Source organism: Gopherus evgoodei, chromosome 1 (genome assembly GCF_007399415.2).
Source record: "Gopherus evgoodei ecotype Sinaloan lineage chromosome 1, rGopEvg1_v1.p, whole genome shotgun sequence".
Lineage (NCBI taxonomy): Eukaryota > Metazoa > Chordata > Testudines > Testudinidae > Gopherus > Gopherus evgoodei.
This window is the reverse complement of record NC_044322.1, coordinates 66,293,837-66,317,463: the sequence shown is the minus strand read 5'-3', so window position 1 is coordinate 66,317,463 and position 23,627 is coordinate 66,293,837. Positions and strand designations below refer to the sequence as shown.

Below are 23,627 nucleotides of genomic sequence, written 5' to 3'. Positions count from 1 at the left end.
CTTTATGTCTTTTATTGAGCATTAAACTTGAGTAATGAATCTCAAACAGGAAAGGCCCTTTAATATCAATATCACTTAGAGAAGGTAAGTTTTTTTCAAAAGCAAAGTCCTTCACAACATAGAATTAGCTAGTCATTCAGTAACAACCTGTGCACTATATCCTAAAATAGAGAGATGAAACTAGAATATGAAATGAGTGGCAGCTGATATACCTCCCTGCTAGCCCTCTGATGTAGATTTATGAAAACAATCATACTAGATGTCTAACTTATCACCTCTTCACTCTCAAGTTCAACACCAACCCACACCTAATTTCAGGAAGGAAAGACTCTAGTGGGAAATACAAATTGACACTAATGTAGCTTCCAAGCTATGCATACATTAGCTGATCTTCAGCATGCCATCTAAAAAGAAAAAGTTGTCTACCTGAACAGGGAACACTTGCTGGAAAGGGTATTTATTTTACTGCACCAACTAGCAGTGTCAGGGTGTTTATTAACAGAAGAATTACATTCTTGATAATTATTTTCTGTACGTTAGCTAGAACAATAAATTAATATAAACTGAGCAGTTTGTAGATGTTGTTAGGGTAAACACCAAATGTTAATGAAAGAATATGAAATAATGTAATCTGAAGCAGTCAGTTATTTCACTTTCATTAATTCAAAAAAAATATTTAGAAATCAGTACTATAATCACTACTATACTACTTTGATCTAATTTAGGTTGTTGAGTTTAGTGTGGGGTTCTGGGTGATTTTGGTGTCCTGTCCTATGTAGGAGGTCAAACTACATGATCTTGTGGTCTCTTCTGGCCTTAAACTCTATGATTCTAACACTTACATTAAGAATAAGTATTTATTAGTATAATTATTCATTTAGTTCTGACAACATACTTGGTACAATGTACAAAAGGGGCTTCTCTGTGCAGAGCTCATTGAAGGATCCAGGTCATTCTGTTGATGCTATTCCACTTTATATAAATACTTAAATATTCACTCGGCCAAAGACAGACAGTGAAAACAACTCTATAGCCTGATGATTAAGACACTCAGCTAGGTGGAAGAACGTGTGGATTCAAATGCCGTCTCTGAATCAGACAGACAGAAGATTAATTTTGGGTCAACCAAAACTGCATTTTTCAGAGAACAGACTACTTGTTTGAAAAATTTCACCTAGCTGTAAAAGCTATGCCAGCAGAAAGTCATAGTGTAGACCGGGGGGTCGGCCACCTCTGGCACGCGGCTTGCCAGGGTAAGCATCCTGGCGGGGCCGGGCCAGTTTGTTTACTTGCCGCATCGGTAGGTTCGGCTGATCGCGGCTCCCACTGGCCTGGGAAGGTGAACCGCGGACAGTGGGAGCCGCGATGGGCCAAACTTACCAACATTAAACAAACTGGCTTGGCCCACCAGGGTGCTTAGCCTGGTGGGCCATGTGTCAGAGGTTGCCGACCCCTGGTGTAGACCTAGCCTCACCATACAAACTTGGAGAAATCATAACTTCTTTGTATTTCAGTTTGCCCATCATTAAAATGAAAATACTATCTACCTCATTGAGTTTGCGGGTTAATATGTGTAAAGTGCTTTGAGATCCTTGAGTGGAAGACATTACTGTGCGCAAAGTAATAGGGTTAGTCTACACAGAAAAAGTTACATCAGTACAGCTACATCTCTCAAGGGTTTGAAAAATTCACAGTTTTGAGAGATATAGCTATGTTGACCTAACCCTTGTTGCAGACAGCATTAGGTTGATGGAAGAATTCTTCCACTGACCTAGCTACCTCCGCCTTTCAGGGAGGTGGATTACCTATAGTGATGGGGAAATTCCTACTGACACTGTAGTGAGTGTCGACACTGACGCGCTGTCGCATTTTAAGTGAAGACATAGCCTTATACAGCCCCACCTTCTCCCTACTTCCAAATAAATTACAGCAGAGGCTTGAATATACTCAGCTGCAAACTTAGCAGAAACAAGAAAGCTCCAGAAAAGGGGCAAATGTATAAAAGATTTCAGGAAAAGAACTGTTTTCATAAAATGAGAGATTTAAAAGACTACTTAGTTTGAAAAGGACCATGAGAAGAAATAATAGACATATACCAATAAACAGTACCTATATAGATGTTTACACTATGCTCTCACCAACATAATCAGGGGCGGCTCTAGGAAATTTGCCGCCTCAAGCACGGCAGGCAGGCTGCCTTCCACGGCTTGCCTGTGGACAGTTCACTGGTTCTGCGGCCCCTCCGCAGGTAAACCGCTGAGGGCAGTCTGCCTGCCACCCTCACAGCACCAGCAGAGCGCCCCCCGCGGCTTGCCGCCCCAAGCAAGCGCTTGGCGTGCTGGGGCCTGGAGCCGCCCCTGAACATAATATCTAACATAACTGGACATTCCTATATGCCCTTTCCAAGAACACAAAAATAACAAGGCTTTGAAAGCCATAAGACTAAAATAATTTAAAACAGTAAAAAGAAAATTACATAGTATCTTGCATAAAAGTGATTTATATGGGGCCTTTAATAAGTGTCTAAAAATTATAATCTATATAAAATATTTAATTTCATCCTCAGAGTAATTCAGCCACTTCTGGGGTGAATTGCAACAGTGGTTTTAATAGTGATAACAATCCTACACAATATCAAGGAATAGGAATTAGCCATTTTCCCCTTATTCTTATGGGCTTGATTCAGGAAAGCATTCCTATTCATGAAAGCACTAAAGAACATGCTAAATGTTAAGCACTTATTTCAGTGCTCTAATAAATCTAGGCAATAAGGAGTGACTGTGAAAAGAACTGATCCAAGAGATAACACTGAAGTAAATAAATTTAGTGAGATTCACAAAAGGACTATTCATTTATAGGAATAAAAATAGTTCATGTGTTACATTAGTAAAGATACAATTACAAGGACTATAAATACTATAATTAATTCTGATTAAGATGATCTTCTGGGAACAAAAAGAAATACCTCACCAATGGTAAATAACTTCACAATTAAGTGAAATATAGGACTCTGACTCTCATCTGAAGTATGCAATATTTTCTATTGTAATGGGTAGAATATTGGAAGAAATATATCTGCTCCATTATGGAACTTACTTTGGAAATTGATGTAACTCCGTCCTGCATATATGGAATACCAGACTGACAACACACACACAATTATTTTAAAAACAAAGTTGCCTATCTGTAACTGAATATTCTTTGAGATGTTAGGTCCCTATCTGTATTCCACTGACGGGTTCTGCGCTTTCGCCATGCATCAGGAGCCGGAGCTTTTGAAAGCAGTACTGTTCAGAGGTAGGTAAATGTATGGCTTGATTGAAGTGGAATTGGGAAATCACCTGAGGTAGGAACCTCGGGTGAAGGCAGAGAGAAACCTTGTCTTTATAGAAAGTCATGAAGAGAGGATTAGCCACCATGGCTCCCAGTTTGCCAAGCTTCTTAGATAGAGTAATGGTGATGAGGAAAGTAACATTCATAAAACAGAGATAGCAACCAGGAGAACATAGGTTCAAAGGTGGTGGTCGTCAATGAGATGAGGACTAGGTTACGGTCCCATAGGCTGAACGGGAAGGTATTTTCAAAAAAGGCTCTTCCAGGATCATACAAGTACGGGGTGTTCAAAAATTGATTGGCCATCCACCGGTGGGCGAAAATTGCTAACGGCAGCTGGTTGCACCTTGATGGAATTGAGGGCCAGCCCTGAGTCCTTCAGAAAGAGTAAATACACCAAGAGTAGTGGGATGCCACTTTGGAGACAAGGCCCTGTCACATAGCCCAGGAAGTGAAATGCGTCCATTTGGCTCAATACAAGCATCTTGCGGAATCTTTCCTGCTACTTGAAAGGACATCATGCCCTGCCAGAGAGCACTCCTGAGCTAGTGACGATGTCCATCCAAAAATCAAGCCACCAGTTGAACAGTGTGCAGGTTCGGGAGTCTGAACATACTATTGTGTTGAGTCAGTAGCTCCAGGAACATCCAAAGCATGAGTGAAGGGTGCTTTGAAATGCAGAGGAGAAACAGGAGGTAAAATTGGCGTGGCCAGAAGGAGGAGATCAGAATGGTTGTTGCTTTCTTTCATCTGATCTTATGGATTACTCATGCTAGGAGGGTTAAGGAGAGGAAGGCAGAGTTCATGCTGTCTGACCAATCGATGATGAGGGCATTCCCTTGTGACTGGGCTCCAATTCCTCCTCTTGAACAATACTGGCTGTATTTGGTGGTGTTGTGGGATGTCCCATCGGCCAAAGATATCCGTGATTACAGAGTCATGCAATTTCCATTTGTGGTGGGTTGCAAAGTTTTTGGGAGAGAATAAGCAATCACATTTTGGGTGCCCGTCAGTTAGGTTGCTGTCAAAAGAGTGTGGTACGCAATGCACCATTCCCACAGGCATATAGCTTCCATACACAGAGCTTGGGATTTTGTTCCCCCTTGCTTGTTTATACAGAAGACCATAGCAGTGTTGTTTGATGTGACAAGTACATGTCAGTCCTGGATGGCTGGCAAAAACGTCTAGCAAACTTTGCATACTGCCCGGAGTTCCAATATGTTTATGTGCATCTGGACCTCCTATGTTGTTCAGGTGCTTTGTGTCATGCAGTCATCCATGTGGGCACCCTAGCCCATGAGGGATGCATCCATGATGATAGTCATGGTGGTTGAAGATGGGAGGAAGGTCCTTCCTGAGCAGACTAATAGTGGGTTCATCCACCATTGTAATGACGAGAGAATTCTGGTGGCATACAGACCAGAGTGTGAATAGGTTGATGCATGGAGGAGTAAACCCTTTGTAGCCAGAGTTGAAGGTGGTACAGATGAAGGTGAGGGAAGGGCATGACCTATGTGCAGGTCGTCATATGTCCCAAGAAAGTGAGGCATATTTTGGCCATAGGAAAGATTTGAAGTCACCAAAGTAATTAGTTTCCTTATTGTCTGGAATCTTTCCCATTGTAGATGTTTCCGTGGAAGTCTCATCTATGCAAGTTCCTATGAACTCCAGGGATTGTGTTACAGTGTAAAGTTGATTATTCGATGTTGACTTTGGCCCCCAGAGAGAAGAAGAGTAGAAGTAGTTGGGACGTCGATTCCTGTGTCTCTTCTTTGGATTGTGATGCTATCAGCCAATCATCCAGGTAAGGAAAAATGAGGATCCTCTGACGTCTGAGATAAGCTGCCACTGAGAAAACTTTTGTGAATACTTGTGTACAATACCCTGTACTGAAAATGTTGAAGTCCCACCTTGAACCTCAGGAACCTTCTGTGTATCAGGTGTATATCAAGAGCCGTAAACCATATGCCTTCTTCTAGGGAGGGAATGATTGTTGCAAGTGTGACCATGAAGAATCTTGGTCTGGAAATCGAACAGATGAGGCATCAAAGATACAATATCAGTTTCCATCCTCCATTTTCTGGGGAGGACTAGGAAGTAGCTCAAGTAGAACCCTGTTCTCTGAAAGGGGACTGAGATTAGTTCCATAGTTTCCCTCTGCAATAGAGAGTCAACCTCTAGGTGGAGGAGGTCATTGCGTAGGTGTTGCATGCATGTGGACTGACAAAGAGGGCGAGATAGGGGCACCACTGAAAACTCTATGACAAAGCCACCCTAGATAATATCTAGGACCCACTTGTCCATTGTTATGGCTTTCCATGCTGGCAGAAAGAGTTGGAAGTGGCCCCCAAAGGGGGGAAGGAAGGATGGGCGTTGGTGTATGGATGGTACTAAGGGTATTTTTGTAAAATTTTGGAAATTGGGTCACATGAATGATAGAAGAGTAGAAGCTCCAACTCGGACTATGTGGCAGTAAAAAGGAACTGGAGATGCCAGCAGCCTGACGCGTTCTTTATCACCTCAGGGAAAAGCACAAGGTGGCACATGCGTGGACTGCCGAACAGTACTATTTTCAAAAGCTCCGGCTCTGGGCACATAGTGCACGTGTATAACCCTTCAGTGGAATACAACAGGGACATCACATGAAAAAAGCCAGTATCTGCATTTGTTCCTAAAAGAGCTACTACAACTTATTTTTCAAAAAAAATTCAAAATGTTTAATTGGAGCTCCTTCACCCTACCAGCTGTGCTTGGATTATTCCACTGAGATTAATAATTCTTAAAGAACACTCCAATACATTCATACAATGAAAGGAGAGGCTTATATCTGTTTAGCAGTTTTCATGCCACCTACCCATTATACAGCCCCTCACTCCCCCACTTCTTTGTTATTATGAAGTTCTCTGTCTATATTATATAATATATACAGACCCATCAAATGTCATCACATCACCTAAAGCAGAATTTACTCGCATCCATATGAACCATCCTCTATATCTGATTATTAATGAAGCCAGGATCTTGCAAGTCACATGGGTGGAACAGGAAGGCAGTCAACAGTAGCTCAAAAACACAACTCCATTGCTGAAAAAATAAAATGACTTCTCCCCGACAGTATTCTGAATATAGCATAAGTGCAGATTTTTGGACCATAATTACAAAGACTTCTAAAAGTACCCTCAAGGTTAAATCTGACATACTTTTTTAGAACACTGTCAAGTAATAACAGCATTTCTGGATTACATGACATACCAAATAACTCACTATATGCAACTGCCAAATTATTTGCTTCCTATAGGAGTCCCACTTGCAGTGAAAAACACAATTACTGATTTGTTTGATCAAAATAAAAGCTATTAGTATTCCTCAAGACTATTTCATCTAGAAGCATTTGAAAGTAGCAAATCACTCAGAGAAGTAAACACTTAAGTACTGAGCCCATGATACTGCTGCTCAGCCAACTTTCACTCTGGGGTCTGACATTTCCTGATTTAACCCCAAGACATCACCACTGAATAGTATGTATTATAGTATGTAATATAAAACAATAACTTTTTGAAAATATTTCTAGCATCTTTCCAACATCTTTGAACCTGGAAGTTTATCTTCTCTTGTCAGAGATTAGATTAAGATTTGTATCCTCCCACTAAACGGAATATTAAATTCAATGTCACATTCCTACCATTAGGAAAAAAGTGGATCACCAGAGGCTGGACGTTAATATGCACAGATACAGCCACCTATAGTCTAACTATAAACAACTAGGAAAGGAAATTGTTTTGGATGACAGAAGCAGGAGAGATCATTTTGATTAAAAAATTGGCATGCACTTATATACATAATACTTTATAAAATCCACTAAACTATCAATGACAGAAAGAAACAATGTTCCTCGTTGTTTATCTGTGTGCAATTTCACATGCTAGGAAGAAAATATTCATTCCTTTATGTATTTGAAACTTGTGCTTCTTTATATTAGGAGCTACTTCATAATTCTGCCTTTTGTTCCAAGTTACTTAGATGACTATCAGAGGTAAGCCTCTGTAGTCGTCATATACCTCACTGATGTCCAATTTTTAAAGGAGAAGATTTATCTTACCATAACATTTACTTAAACATCCTGAAATTGCAACAATTTTCTAGAACATAAGATGACGAGAGGTTTTTATAGCACAGCAAGGTAAATGTTTCCTTTGTAACACTGTCTACTATATGTTATTGCATGTCTAATTATTTCTGTTTTCTCACAGTCTGCCCTGAGGTAAGCACTCACAGTTGTGAGCCACTCCACATAGGTGATGAAGGTGATTGTCGTGCTATCACAAGGAGGAAAAAATGTAATAGAAAATTTCATTAAAAATTTTTTTAAAAAGAGCACATCCATCAAAACACATGCCAAACTTACCTTGTTCAGATCCCTTCCTTCATCTCTCACTGTTTTGTTTACTCAGGGTATGTCTGCACTGCTCACCGGATCGGCAGGTAATGATCAATCTATCGGGGATCGATGTATTGCGTCTCGTCTAGATGTGATACATCGATCCCCGAACGCACTCCTCGTCAACTCTGGAACTCCACCAGGGTGAGAGGCGGAAGCGGAGTCAATGGGGGAGTGGCAGCCGTTGATCCCATGCCGGGAGTATGCGAAGTAAGTCAATCTAAGATACATCGACTTCAGCTCGCTATTCTTGTTGCTGAAGTTGCGTATGTTAGATCGATATCCCCCCACCCACTCCCAGTGTAGACCAGGCCTTAGACTGTAATCTCTTCAGAACAGGGACTTGTTTTCCTGTTATGGGTTTGTGAGCTGTTCAACACATCATCCCAAAGAAGGAGACAAGTTTTTTTTCCTCCTTCACTCCCGTACCCCAACTTATTTTTCTAACTTGAAAGTATACATCAGAGGTCGGCAACCTCTGGCACGCAGCTCGCCAGGGTAAGCACTCTGGCAGGTCTGGCCAGTTTGTTTACCTGCCACATCAGCAGGTTAGACCAATCGCAGCTCCCACTGGCTGTGATCTGCACATCCCTTGCCCGCACCGCTTTCCACTGCCCCCATTGGCCTGGGATGGTGAACCACGGCCAAACCTGCGGACACGGCAGGTAAACAAACTGGCCCAGCTCTGGTGCTTACCCTGGCAAGCCCCATGCCAGAAGTTGCTGACCCCTGGTATATACAATAGATCGAAGACATGCACCCTTCAGCCATCTTTTATTCCTCTGCATTTTCCTGTTACCTTAATAAATATAATTACACCTATTTCTTATATACAGTAGGCTTCAGTTTATCTGATTGCCCTAGGGGATATCCAAAACTCTCTGATAACCATGTGTTCAGATAAACAGACGTTCTATTTTGCACTGCAGTTTCACTTATGTAGTCCTAGAAAGCTGTTGTAAGAGCATTATGTCCCAGGAACCGCAGGTAACTGCTCAAGACCCTATACAAATACAAACCCATGAATTAGTGCTAATAGGCGGTAAGGCGGGGTGAGCAAACTACAGCCCGTAGGCCGCAACCAGCCACCAGCCATTTTAATCCGGCCCTCAAACTCCTGCTGCAGAGCAGGGTCTGGGGTTTGCCCCTCTCCGGAGCTCCAGCCGGGGAGCAGGGTCGGGGGCTACTCTGCATGGCTCCCAGAACAAAAGGTATGTCCCCTCTCCAGCTCTTACATGCAGAGGCAGTCCAGGGACTCTGCTCCGCATGCTGTCCCCACCTCAGGCGCCACCCCGGCAGCTCCCATTAGCTGGAAACCACAGCCAATGGGATGTGCAGGGGCAGCACCTGCAGACGAGGCAGCACGCAGCAGTGCTGCTTGGCCCTTAGGAGCGACATGCCGCTGCTTCTGGGAGCTTCTTGAGGTAAGGGCCGCCCAGAGCCTGCACCCCTAAGCCACCCCCAGTGCCCTACTCCAGCCCTGATCCCCCTCAAGCCCTCTGAACCCCTCGGTCCCAGCTCAGAGCACCCTCCTACACCTCAAACCCGTCATCTCCAGCCCAACCACCCCACACCGCCAGCCCAGAGTCCCCTCTGCTGAGATTTCCATTTATTGTGTACAGTCCCCTCTCGCACCCTGAACTCATTTATTGCCCCACTCTGGAGCCCGCAACTCTTCCCACACCCAAATCCCAATTTCATGAGCATTCATAGTCTATCATATCATTTCCATACCCAGATGTGGCCCTCAGGCCAAAAGGTTTGCCCACCCCTGCCCTATAGGTATATGTACACTTCATCTTGGAATGACCTCCCAACCTGGATCCACAGACTCGAGCACGGCTTGTGCTTGCACTCTAAAAACTGCTACTTAAACATTGCAGCTCAGGCTGAAGCTCAGGCTCTGAGGCCTGGGAAGAGGTAGGCTTGAGAGCCTGTTCTCCAGCCCAAACTGCAATGTCAAAGTTCTGTATACACAACTATTTTTAGAGTGCTATCATGAGCCTTGCTAGAACAAGTCTGTGGACCAAGGCTGGGAAGCTTGCTTCCAAATACAGCACACGTGCCCTAATAGGCTAATTGAGACATTACGAAGTGACTAATTAGCATAAGGTTACATGGGGGACGCACTGTGGATTCAGATACCTAGGATTTTTGGATAAAGGGAATTCTGATAACTAATTATACTGCAGTGCTTTTCACTGGTAGATCTCAAAGTGCTTTATAATCTTTCAAATATGTACTCCCAACATCTCGGTAGGTGAAGCATTATTATTTCCATTTTACAGATTGGGAACTGAGGCACAGAGAGGCTAAGTGACTTGCCCAAGGTCACACAGAAAGTCTATGACAAAGAAGGCAACTGAACCCATGTCTCCTACTTCCTAAACACGTGTCCTAACTGCTGGACCTTTCTCCTGCTTACAAGGCGATAAAGAAAATAATTTCTCTCCTCCACTCCCTCACCCTTGCAGGCATATGAGCTAAAGATACAAGTAGTTCTTGCTCTCATTAGAAAATAAACACACTGGACTAGCTTCTAGCTGCTTCGGTTTCTGGACCTGTGTTCATTTGGAGGAAAAAATCCAAAATTCAGGTTGGGTTATTATAGAGTATACACTTCATACAGAAAGAGTTATTTGCAGAATTTCCATAGGTATTAAAGCCAGAAGAGACCTTATAATCTTCTAGTTTGACCTAATCAGAGTATTATTATTTCAATAAAGGACAGTCGAAGCCCTATGTGCCTGTCTGCTTATATCTCTGGCTATGACAACAAGCAGCGGAGGTTGGGTATGGAAAAGCAAGGAGCTGGAAAGACCCAGGCCACTTTCTTTCGAAGGCTGAAGGCATTTTCCTGTTGAAAATTGGTAAAGTAGCACCTAAAGGCCCTAATCAGAGACAGAAGACCCACTGTGCTGCGCATCATACACACACACACATCAAAAAGGGACCCTTCCCACAGCTCTTACAATCTAAGTATATTAATGTTTTCTTATCTAACCTGCATATGGATTTTACTTTTTTGAGCTCAGTGTTTATGACTAATAATAAAACCATGCCATGGGGTGCTGTACAACAAATGTACAGATGAAAGAGTTGAAAGAGAGAAGAGGTTTTGATCAAGCTGAATGTGCAGAAAATTCAGTACTGCATTTTGACAAATGTTTTTCCTATTTTCTCTCCTCAGCAAAATCAATTCCCTATTTGTTTCAAAAGGCTGACCAAGAGCTCCTGCATTTCCAGAACACTTGACCACTGCTGAGATTTCCATTTATTGTGTACAAATTAAGCCCTTTCAAAGTTTCTCTTGTCGTGTGGCTCTTTCATCATTGTAGTAACGATATCACAGATATCAGAAAATCTGCAGATGGCCAATGATTACACAATGTATTTATTTACACTTGTGGACTATATCCTCCTCAGTAAAGAATCTAACAGGGCCACTGGGATGGCTGTGGAAGAACTGGGGAACTTTTGTACAGGAAAATATGCTCCTGTGGTGGGTTTTTACACACTAAAAAAGCAAAGCAGAAGGGCATATATTAAACTTCGCTACAATATAGCTCGAGTGACATCAAAATGGTGACATACAGAAGACAACAGACAGCTATCAAATTTTCATTGTTAGTCCTCATGTTAAAAAATAATCCAATAAATAGAATATATATTACACTGTGATTACGTATAATAATCATAAACATAGAAATTTACACCAACTTGGGGAAAAGTGTGAGGGATTCAATGTAAGTTTTTAAACTTACAGAAAGTAGCTCAGTGGTTTGAGCATTGGCCCGCTAAACCCAGGCTTGTGAATTCAATCCTTGAGGGGGCCATTTAGGGATCTGGGCCAAAAATCTGTCTGGGGATTGGTGCTGCTCTGAGCAGAGGATTGGACTAGATTCAACCCTGATATTCTATGATCTAATTCTTCCCATGCATAAAGAACATTTTTTTCCTTTTTCTTTATACCATTACCTGAAGATTAAGGAAACTAAAAGTAAGAGGAGTTTCAGCAGCTTTCCATCTTCAAAGCATGTTACAAACATACACTAATTCCTCAGTAAATATATATTCACACTTGAAAACACATTAAAATGTGGAACTACGGAAACAAAGAGCATTAAATTGTTGTGTTTCTGAGCAATACAAGAACCCAGAATTAAATAGCTCTTAAGAACCCAGAATTAAATAGCATTTAAGAACAAATACAAAGAACAACAATAAATAAAAGGAGATCAAACAAGATGTGTATGATAGTTCATGATGTCCACTTCAAAGTTTTTTTAAATGCTGCACTCCTGTTTTATTCTACTATAACCAAACAAGATAATTTTTCTTATGCTACAATGGAGACTTCAAATAAATGAAGATAAAAATAAAAGTTAAAAATAAATACGAGAGAGGAGACAGGAAGAGTCAGAAAACATAAAAGGAAGGACGGCTTATTTTCAGTTTAAAAGGTTAGTAGATAACGGAGTACTATACATTTACCAACAGAGGTCTGAGGGAGTGAAATAAATATATGAAAGTCATGAAGGAAATTTGAGAATTAATTTAAGATTGTGGAAATGTTGTATGTCTTCAGTATGTGAGGACAACTGATAGACAGCAGTAATATCAGGGATTTATCTTTATCAAGGTGAAGACTGGGGCGAGAACAACACTTTTCTCTGAAGGCAAGACATGTTTTGAACTCATCTGAGATCAAGTGCGATAGAGGCACCCTTTCTCACAGAACATGGACACCAAGAGAAAATGATGGCAAGCCAGATAAAACTGTTGCAGCTTGTTTTAAACAAGATGGAGTTGGTCAAAACGGCACAAATAGTGAGAATGGCATATAGGGGAAACAATATGGCAAAGGTGAATGAAACTCTGAGTTAACAAACAGCAGGCATAACAGCAGGAACAAGGAAGTTTAAACGCAAACAGCACAATTCTGGAAAGAAAGGTTTTATATTTGAATTAAGGGTACAATTTTCAAAAGAGTCTGCATTTGAAAGTCCCATCCTAATTTTCTCAAAGAAATACTTTGAACTTGTGTCTTTACATATGAAGAAAGCAAATATTATAAAAAGCATGTAACATTTTTATTAATAGATACCTTTTATCCAGTTAAGAAAATATACAAGTCAAAATTAATTTATTAATTATCGGCAGAACTGGTAGTGCCACCTATTGAAGTTGCCTAACACTTCCCATTAACCATTTGGGCTGAAAAGTGTCCGCCTCAGACTGAATTCTTCCACAAATTTTCAGCAAAAATGGTTCAATCACTTCCAAGAACAAAGCTAGGGAAACTAACAGTTTTGTCCATGATAAAAAATTTGAGATCTTCTCTTTGAACACCTCTAGCTCACACAGGCTTTGAACTTGGGAACTGAAATTTGACAGGATGTGATGTCCTGTCACACATATAGTTTTTGTTGCCCTTATGAAAATGTGTCCACATTTGGCCAAGTTGCTAGCCTTCGGGTGGAGGGGTGGGAAAGGACTGGAAGGAAGAGAATCACAATTCACATAAGCTGGGAATGGAAGACAGGAGATGGATCACTTGATCAGTTCTGTTCATTCCCTCTGAAGCACCTGGCATTGGTCACTGTCAGAAGATAGAATACTGGGCTAGATGGATCTTTGGTCTGATCCAGTATGGCATTCTTATGTTATGTTCTTATGTTCACACAACACACTTTGATTTTAGCAGCTAAATTCTCAGAAGTCCCATCCTCAATGAGTATGCTCTAGCCTCTCTCAGCTCCCAGTGTTGACAACACTGTATATACATCACCTCCATGAAGCAACTGAGCAAACTCTACCCTCTCTCAGCTGCTGCATGTGACAGGACTGCATGTGGGCCATCCTCACTGGAAATACCTCGCCTGATGCATCCCAAGACCGCATCAGCTTTTCTCACGGCCATATCACATTGGTGGCTCATAGTCATCCATCCAGTCATCAACCAATACTCCGAGGTCCTTCTCCTCCTCTGTTACTTCCAACTGATGCCTCCCCAGCTTATATCAATAATTCTTGTTATTAATTCCTAAATGTGTGACCTTGCACTTTTCACTATTAAATTTCACCCTATTACTATTACTCCAGTTTACAAGGTCATCCAGATCTTCCTGTATGATATCCCATTCCTTTGCTGTATTGGCAACACCTCCCAGCTTTGAGTCATGTGCAAATTATATTAGCACATTTCCACTTTTTGTGCAACGGTCAGTAATAAAAAGATTAAATAAGATAGGTCTCAAAACCGATCCCTGAGGAACTCCACTAGTAACCTCCCTCCAGCCTGATAGTTCACTTTTCAGTATGACCCGTTGTAGTCTCCCCTTTAACCAGTTCCTTATCTACCTTTCAATTTTCATATTAATCCCCATCTTTTCCAATGTAGCTAATAATTCCCCATGTGGAACCATATCAAATGGCTTACTGAAATAGAGATAAATTAGATCCACTGCATTTCCTTTGTCTAAAAAATCTGTTACCTTCTCAAAGAAGGAGATCAGATTGGTTTGGCATGATCTACCTTTTGTAAAACCATGTTGCATTTTGTCCCAATTACCACTGACCTCAATGTCCTTGACTACTTTTTCCTCCAAAATTTTCCCAAGACTCTGCATATTACAGATGTCTGTATTTGTCCAGATCACCTTTTTTTTTTTCTTCATTTATATTAGGTTAGTTTGACATGACTTGTTCTTCAAAAATCCATGCTGACTGTTACCTATCACCTTATTATCTTCTAGGTGTTTGCAAATTGATTATTTTCTCCATTATCTTTCCAGTTACTGAAGTTAAACTGACTGGCCTGTAATTCCCCAGGTTGTCTTTATTCCCCTTTTATGGACTGGCAATATCTTTGCCCTTTTCTAATCCTGTGGAATATCACCCATCTTCCATGACTTTTTGAAAATAAACACTAATGGCTCAGATATCTCCTCAGTCAACTCCTTGAGTATTTTAGGATGCATTTCATCAGGCTTTGGTGACTTGAAGACATTTAAAATTATCTAAATAATTTTTAATTTGTTCTTTCCTTATTTTAGCCTCTTATCCTGCCTCATTTTCATTGGTATTAAGTAAGTTAGATGTCCAACTGCTACTAAACTTTTTGGTGAAAACAGAAACAAAAAAAGTCATTTAGCACATCTGTCATGTCCACATTTTCTGTTATTGTTTCCCCCACAAGCACACCTCATTGAGTAATGGGCCTACCCTGCCCTTGGTCTTCCTCTTGCTTCTAATGTATTTGTAGAATGTTTTCTTTATGTCTCTAACTATTTTAATCTCATTGAACCTCATATACAATCCTATTCCATCTGAAGGAGCCTGAGGAAACATAGGGTAGTAAAGACTAGGGTGGCAGGGCTTAGGCTCTGCCCCTACCCAGGGTCATATAGTAACTTTGTTGCCAGAAGGGGGTCACGGTGCAATGAAGTTTGAGAACCCCCAGTTTAGAGTAATAAACCTGACTAACATTGGTTATATGTCCTCTTGAATATACGTCATAATGAATCAAAGTGCAGTCAAAAAAATAACTATACAATTTATCAACAGCACTACGTATAGAATGAAAGGTTTGACTATAAAGTTTAATGCAACATTGACAAATGCAACTTATTGTGTTTTTGTTTTCAATGTAATTACAGCCTCCTGGACCTATACAGTTGAATTTCAATCTACTTTAAAACCCTGAAACGGTTTATAACCCAGTTATGGATATATCTACACTACAAAATTAGTTTGATTTAATAGAAGTCGTTTTTTAGAAATTGATTTTATACTGTCGTTTCTGTGTGTCCCCACTAAGCGCATTAAATCAGCGGCGTGCGTCCACAGTATCAAGACTAGTGTCGACTTTCAGAGGGTTGCACTGTGATAGCTATCCCACAGTTCCCGCTACCTCCGCCCCCCATTGAAATTCTGAGTTGAGATCCCAATGCCTGATGGGTCAAAAACATTGTCACAGGTGCTTCTGAGTACATGTCGTCAGTGCCCTCCCACCCACCCCCCACACACGGATAACCCAGGAAAAAAGGCGAGAAATGGGGGGGATGGGAGGGGAGGCTGATGACATGTACCCAGAACCATGTACCCAGAACCACCCACAACAATGTTTTTGACCCATCAGGCACTGGGAGCGCAACCCAGAATTCAAATGGTTGGCAGAGACTGCGGGAACTGTGGGATAGCTACAGTCGTAAGTCACCCCTCCCTCCATGAGATCAACTGCAGACAATCATTTCGTGCCTTTTTTTCCGTGCACATGCCATAGCACGGCAAGCATGGAGCCCATTCAGCTCACCGCAGCAGTTATGAGCATTGTAAACATCTCACGCATTATCATGCAGTATATGCAGAACCGGAAGCTGAAAAATCAGGCGAGGAAGCGACGGTAGTGATGAGGACTTCTCTCAAAGCACGGGCCCCGGCAATGTGGACATCATGGTGTTAATGAGGCAGGTTCATGCTGTGGAATGCCGTTTCTGTGCCCGGAAAACAAGCACAGATTGGTGGGATCACATAGTGTTGCAGATCTGAGATGATTCCCAGTGGCTCCGAAACTTTTGCATGCATAAGGGCACTTTAACGGAACTTTGTGACCTGCTTTCCCCTGCACTGAACCGTAAGACTACCAAGATGAGAGCAAGTGGCGATAGCCCTCTAGAAGCTTGCAACGCCAGACAGCTACCAGTCAGTCGGGATTCAATCTGAAGTGGGCAAATCTACTGTGGGGGTTGGTGTCATGCAAGTAGCCAACGCAAACACTGAGCTGCTGCTATCAAAGGTAATGACTCTGGGAAATGTGCAGGTCATAGCAGATGGCTTTGCTGCAATGGGATTCCCTAACTGTGGTGGGGCAATAGACAGAACCCATATCCCTATCTTGATACCGGATCACCAAGGCAGCCAGTACATAAACTGCAAGGGGTACTTTTCAATGATGCTGCAAGCACTGGTGGATCACAAGGGATGTTTCACTAATGTTAACGTGGGATGGCTGGGAAAGGTTCATGATGCTTGCATCTTCAGAAACTCTGGTCTGTTTTAACAGCTGCAAGAAGGGATTTATTTCCCAGACCAGAAAATAACTGTTGGAGATGTTGAAATGCCTGTAGTTATCCTTGGGGACCCAGCTTACCCCTTAATGCCCTGGTTCATGAAGCCGTACACAGGTATCCTGAAGAGTAGTAAGGAGCTGTTCAACTATAGGCTGAGCAAGTCAGAATGGTAGTAGAGTATGCATTTGGACGTTTGAGCGGTCGCTGGTGCAGTTTAATGACTCACTCAGAGCTCAGCAAAACCAATATCCTCATTGTTATTGCTGCTTGTTGTGTGCTCCACAATTTCTGTAAGAGTAAGGGAGATATGTTTATGACAGGGCGGGAGGTTGAGGCACATCACCTGGCCACTGATTATGCACAGCCAGACACCAGGGAGATTAGAAGAGCACATCAGGAAGCACTGCACATCAGAGAAGCTTTGAAAACCAGTTTCATGGCTGGTCAGCGTACTGTGTGACAGTTCTATTTGTTTCTCCTTGATGAAAACCCATCCCCTTGGTTGACTAATTCCCTGTAAGCCAACTGCCCTTCTCTCTTCAATGGAAATAAAGTCATTATCGTTTAAAAACCATGTATTCTTTATTATTTGATTATAAAAATAGGGAGATAACTCACGAAGTAGCCCAGGTGCGGTTGGGGAGGAGGGAAGGAAAATGCCACTTCAGTACTTGTTGAATGACAATCTTCTGTCCACTGGGGTGGAGTGGTTGGGTGCCCAGAGCCTCCCTGTGGGTGTCTGGGTGAGGAAGCAGCTATGGAAGTTGGGGAGGGGGAAGGGTGGTTAAACAGGGGCTGCAATCGCAGTCTCTCCAGCTGACGTTCCTGAACCTCCACCAGATGCTGGACCATGCCAGTTTGTTCCCGCAGTAATTCCAGCGTTGCATCCTGCATCCTCTGATCTTCCTGCTGCCACCTTTCCTCACCTTCACTGGCCGCTTTCCTGTCCTGTGCTATTGTGTCCTTCCACACTTTCTGTTGAGCTCTTTCAGCGTGGCATGCCTGCAGGAGCTCAGAGAACATTTCATCACGCATGAGGTTTTTTGGCCACCTTATCTGAGATAGCCTTTGAGATGGAGGAGGGAGGCTTGAAACATCTGCAGCTGCAGGAGGAAAAAAAGAGAGGGAAGGATTTTAAAAGATACATTTTACAAAACAATGGGTATGCTCTTTCATGGTGAACAACACTATTCACATTACAAAGCACATGTGATTTCGGTACAAGGTCATTTTTTGCATCTTATATTGAGTGCCTGCGGCTTTCGTGTTAGCGATCCAACAAGCCGGGCAACAGAATTCGGCTTGCAGGCGCCCATGGTAAGCAATAGTCTTTCGGATTCTGCAACCTTCATAATAGCAGCGCCCTCCTTTCCCAAACCCAGCAAAGCCCACTGAGTTGTCCATTTAGGGCTGCGGGTTTTGTGTTAACATGCAGCAGCAGAATCCAAACTAACCCCCATCCCCCATTCTTTTCTCTGGGATGACCGCTTTAACCCTCCCCCCACTGCACTGTGTGGCTGGTATCAGGGAAGATCCCTGCTAGCAAAATGCAAAAAGCTCAGCGTCAATGCCTCCCCACCCCGAGCACTGATTGGCTAACTGCAGGGAGGATTTCTTTTCAGCCCCAGGCAAACTATGTTTTATATTTACAAAGGTACACTCACCAGAGGTCCCTTCTGCAGCTTCATGGTTCAGAATACCGCCTTGGGAGAGTATTTCAGTCAGGGTGAGAAAAAGTTCCTGGCCGTCGGGGAGAACAGTGTGCTGTGTGATCGCCTCAATCTCATCGCCGTCGTCGTCATCATCATCATCTTCCCCATCCACAAAATTCTCAGGCATGGCGACAGAGTACCTCATCATCAGAGTTCACGGACAGGGGTGGGGTAGTGGCGGCGCCTCACCCCAGAATTGCATGCAGCTCAGTGTAGAAGCGGCATGTCTGCGGCCCTGTCCTGGAGTATCTGTTCAATTCTTTGGCTTTCTGGTACGCTTCTCTCAGCTCCTTAAGTTTCATGCAGCACCATGCTGAGTCCCTGTTGTGGCCTCTGTCCATCATGGCCTTGGAGATTTTTTCAAATGTTTTGGCATTCTGTCTTTTGGAACAGAGTTCTCATGGCACACATTCATCTCCCCATACAGCGATCAGATCCAGTACCTCCCATACGGTCCATGCTAGAGCTCTTTTTCAATTCTGGGACTGCATAGTCACCTGTGCTGATGAGCTCTGCATGGTCACTTGTGCTGATCAGTCCTCCACACTGGGCAAACAGGAAATGAAATTCAAAAGCTCACGAGGCTTTTCCTGTCTACCTGGCCAGTGCATCCGAGTTCAGATTGCTGTCCAGAGCTGTCACAATGGTGCACTGTAGGATAGCTCCCGGAGGCCAATATCATCAAATTGCGTCCACACTAACCCTAATTCAAACTGGCAATGTCGATTTCAGTGCTACTCTCCTCATCGGGGAGGAGTACAGAAATCAATTTTAAGAGCCCTTTATGTTGACAAAAATGGCTTCGTTGTGTGGATGGGTGCAGGGTTAATTCAATTTAACACTGCTAAATTTGACCTAAACTCATAGTGCAGACCAAGCCCAAGAGACCTCTTTTTAAACCTATATTCTAATCGAGACAATGAGATGAGACAGAGATGATTGAATGAAATTATTTTGCTGAATTTTCAAGGATATTAGCGGAGCTCTACACCTGACAGCCCTTAACTTTGGAATCTTCTTTCCTTTATGACACCAGATTTGGAGACCCACACAATATGAGATTACATAATTTGATTTAGCATTTACGACATTCTTTTTATGAAGGGAGCATTGCTTAAGGATACCCACATAGTTGATAGATTATATTGATTTTTTTACAACTATTTTTTTCATTTACAGGAGCACAAAACGACATTAACACACATTTTCTTTATTTGTGTGTTTTCATAACTCAAAATCATTCAAATCAATTATAATTCAGTTTGTCTAAAATAGTTTTTAAAAAAACACTTCACATACTAAGACCAAAGATATTTTCAACAATAACAAAGAATACTTTTGCCAAAATTAGCGTCATTTGAAAATAACGCTCATGGATAAGATGCTCTTCGACTGGCTGACATATGCAACAGGTCTACTTTCTGAGCCATCAAATACTACTCAGAGTTCCCTACATCCATCTGGCAAAATGACTAAATCTACATTATCCATTTAATATAACAGAAATCAATCAACAGACTGGAACACTGTCACAAGTCTAGAGTTTCCTGCTCTGGAAATAATCATCACTGCTTTGTATTAACATTTATACAGAAGAAGGAAATAGCCAGCCTGTAACATTTTCTCCACTGATATGCTCTCCTAATTTGGCCATATTAGAGTGGAGTGAATGATATTAAAAGTCTTTGTGGTTTCTTTAAAAGCTCTCAACACCTTCAGTTCATCTTATGTAACTGCAGCTTTATTTACACTACTGTTGAAACAAATTATGTTTAAACATAGTTAATATAAAAGTATGCTACAGACTACTATTGAAAAGCTTTTATTTTAAAATTCTTTTCCAAGAAAAAAACCTATACGCGCTGGTCAGGAAAACCACAAGAATCCTGCAAACCACCATCACACTTAAATACATTGCATACCTGCGTCAGGTGAAGAGAATGATTAGTTAAAGACACTTTGCTGGCCAATATAATTTTTAACCCACATTTTAAATTGAAAATTCTGCAGAATAAAAAAGGAATAATTTGTTGCTCAAAGGTCTTCATTGATTTCTGCCTGGGCAGCATCTGAACTGCAGCATACATTACATTTAATTAAGGTCATTTGGCTTTACCCATAATAATAACTTGGGCAGAAAAGTTCTAAATATTTGCATTTAAAATACTATTATTGTATAAAAACTTCTAACATTTTATTAGTTACAATTAGTTTGCAGAAGTTATATATAATTAACCTCGTGTAAGACAAGAATTCACAGTGATGTTACCTCACCCTTTGTAACTCCCACTTTTCTATAAGATGCTCCACTTCACCGCCGAGAACTACAGTGTTACTATCATCCAAAAGCAGGAATCCATTTTTAACTTCAACAATTCCTGACAGCTTAATTTTTGTTCCAGGTGGAGTGTTCAGGCTAAAAACAGAAACAAAAAAACAAAATCTCAAACATTATGTATAGAGACTCTACCAGATAAAACCCCACCAGAAGTTATTAAATAGCAGTACATTTAAATAAAGTGAAGCAATGTTGACAGAAAACTAGCCATAAATAGGTTTTCTTATATAAAATATAAAATATATACAAATATTCAGTTACTTCTTTAATAACAAATATGTCTGAACAAACCTATTTATGGAATCAAAGTCAACACTTTGCAAGTATAAAACATCTGAAACATTCCTGGAGTGGGTTGGTGGGATTAATTGCTTTTTGTGCTAAATATCTGATTTGACTGAAACAAACAATGCATAGGAAAAACTACTGATATCAAGATACTAAGATAAACAGCTACAAAATCACTCTTGCAATGTATTAAATAATAATAAATGCAATAAATAAAACACAGCATTAGGATTGTATGTTTTCTTAATGCTCATGGTGAGAGCAAATGCCTGACAGGTATTTGAAAGGCGGTCCATGAATTCTTGTAATAGATATTCATTGTGGGTTATGAGGGCAGCATCATCAGCTAATAGAAGTTCCTTGATTAGCACCTTTTTGACTTTGGTCTTTGACTTAAGTCAGGACAGGTTGAGAGTTTCCCATTTAATCTTGTGTGGCGATACATTCCATCTTTCATGTCCTTAAACACACAGTTCAAGAGTATTGAGAAAGAGATTTCAAAGAGTGCAGGGGCTAGAACACATCCTTGCTTCACTCCGTTTTTCATCTCAAGAGCTGTCTGAAGTGGACCTGTCAAACTGGACAGTTGCTCTCATGTTGTTGTGGAATGAACACAAAAGACTTAACAGAGTTGGTGGACATCCTATCCTTTCTAGTACTGCAAACAGATCTGCTCTGCTGACTGTGTCGAATGCTTTTGGTTAAGTCCATGAAGGGGATGTACAATGGTCGGTTTTGCTCTCTGCAATTTTCTTGGAGTTGACGCAGAGAAAATATTGTTTCTGCAGTTGATCTTTCAGCTCTGAATCCACACTGTGATTCAAGGTAGACACAATTCACCAGCTGTTGTAAGCGCACTAAGATGACTTTTGTGAAAGCTTTTCCTGCTGCGCTTAGTAGTGAGATACCGCTGTAGTTGTTGTAGTCACCCTTTTTGCCTTTATTTTTTACAAAGTGATGATGTTTGCATCACACATCTCTTGTGGTACCTCCCGCTCTTTCCAGCACTTAAGTAGCAGCTGATAAAGATATGGTAGTAGGCTGTCTTTCCCGCACTTGAGGACTTCTGCTGGGATGTCATCTTTTCCAGGAGCCTTGCCAATTGATAGAAAATCAATGGCCTTGCTTAGGTCTTCTACAGTTGACTCCACATCTAGCTCTGGCATGACATGTACAGTTGGTATTTGGTCCAGTGATTTGCTGGTGATGTTTCTTTCTTGTGCTTATAGCTCTAAATAGTGTTCAACCCAATGAGACAACTGCTTGCTTTTATCTGTCATGATTTCACTGCTGTGTGATTTGAGAAGGGCAACCTTGTTGACAATGGGACTTAGAGCTTTCCTCAGGCCATCACACATGACTTTGAGGCTGTCTTATCTCTTCACAGAACTTGATCCAGTTATGATTTAAACAGAGTCTGCTTGCTCACTGTATCTCGATTTTTGCATGTCGAAGTCTCACTTTGGTGCACTCTGTTGACTTTTTGTTGGGTTCCAGATAGGCTGTGTTCTTGTGTAGAGAGGCTCTCTACACAAACATCCCACACACAGATGGAATACAAGCTGTCAGGAACACTATCCCTGATGATGCCACAGCACAACTGGCTGCTGAGCTCTGTGCCTTTATACTTACAGACAACTATTTCAAATTTGATGACAATATATATCTCCAGATCAGTGGCACTGCTATGGGCACCCGCATGGCCCCACAATATGCCAATATCTTTATGGTCGACCTGGAACAACGCTTCCTCAGCTCTCGTCCACTCACGCCCCCTCTCTACCTACGCTACATTGATGACATCTTCATCATCTGAACCCATGGGAAGGAGACTCTGGAAAAATTCCACCACGATTTCAACAGCTTCCACCCCCCCATCAGCCTCAGCCTGGACCAATCTACACGGGAGGTCCACTTTCTTGACACCACGGTGCAAATAAGTGATGGTCACATTAACACCACCCTATATCGAAAACCTACCGACCGCTATGCCTACCTTCATGCCTCCAGCTTCCATCCCGGACACATCACACGATCCATTGTCTACAGCCAAGCACTGAGGTACAACCGCATCTGCTCTAACCCCTCAGACAGAGACCAACACCTACAAAATCTTCACCAAGCATTCTCAAAACTACAATACCCGCACGAGGAAATAAGGAAACAGATCAACACAGCCAGACGTGTACCCAGAAGCCTCCTACTGCAAGACAAACCCAAGAAAGAAACCAACAGGACTCCACTGGCCATCACATACAGCCCCCAGCTAAAACCCCTCCAACGCATCATCAAGGATCTACAACCCATCCTGGACAATGATCCCACACTTTCACAGGCCTTGGGTGGCAGGCCAATCCTTGCCCACAGACAACCTGCCAACCTGAAACATATTCTCACCAGTAACTGCACACCGCACCATAATAACTCTAGCTCAAGAACCAATC

General features: G+C 41.9%; 1 protein-coding gene across 3 annotated transcripts in view; it reads right to left on the bottom strand.

Annotated features, from left to right (window-relative positions):
• Positions 1-23,627, bottom strand: part of TDRD3 (tudor domain containing 3) — a 274,263-nt gene that overhangs the window by 115,302 nt on the left and 135,334 nt on the right. For all 3 annotated transcript variants that reach the window (XR_004000894.1, XM_030566233.1, XM_030566247.1), the window contains one exon: positions 20,832-20,973. Coding sequence is in view for 2 of the 3 variants with exons in the window: in XM_030566233.1 (XP_030422093.1) it covers positions 20,832-20,973 (142 nt within the window). In the remaining variant the exon portion in view is untranslated. The remainder of the gene's footprint in view (positions 1-20,831; positions 20,974-23,627) is intronic.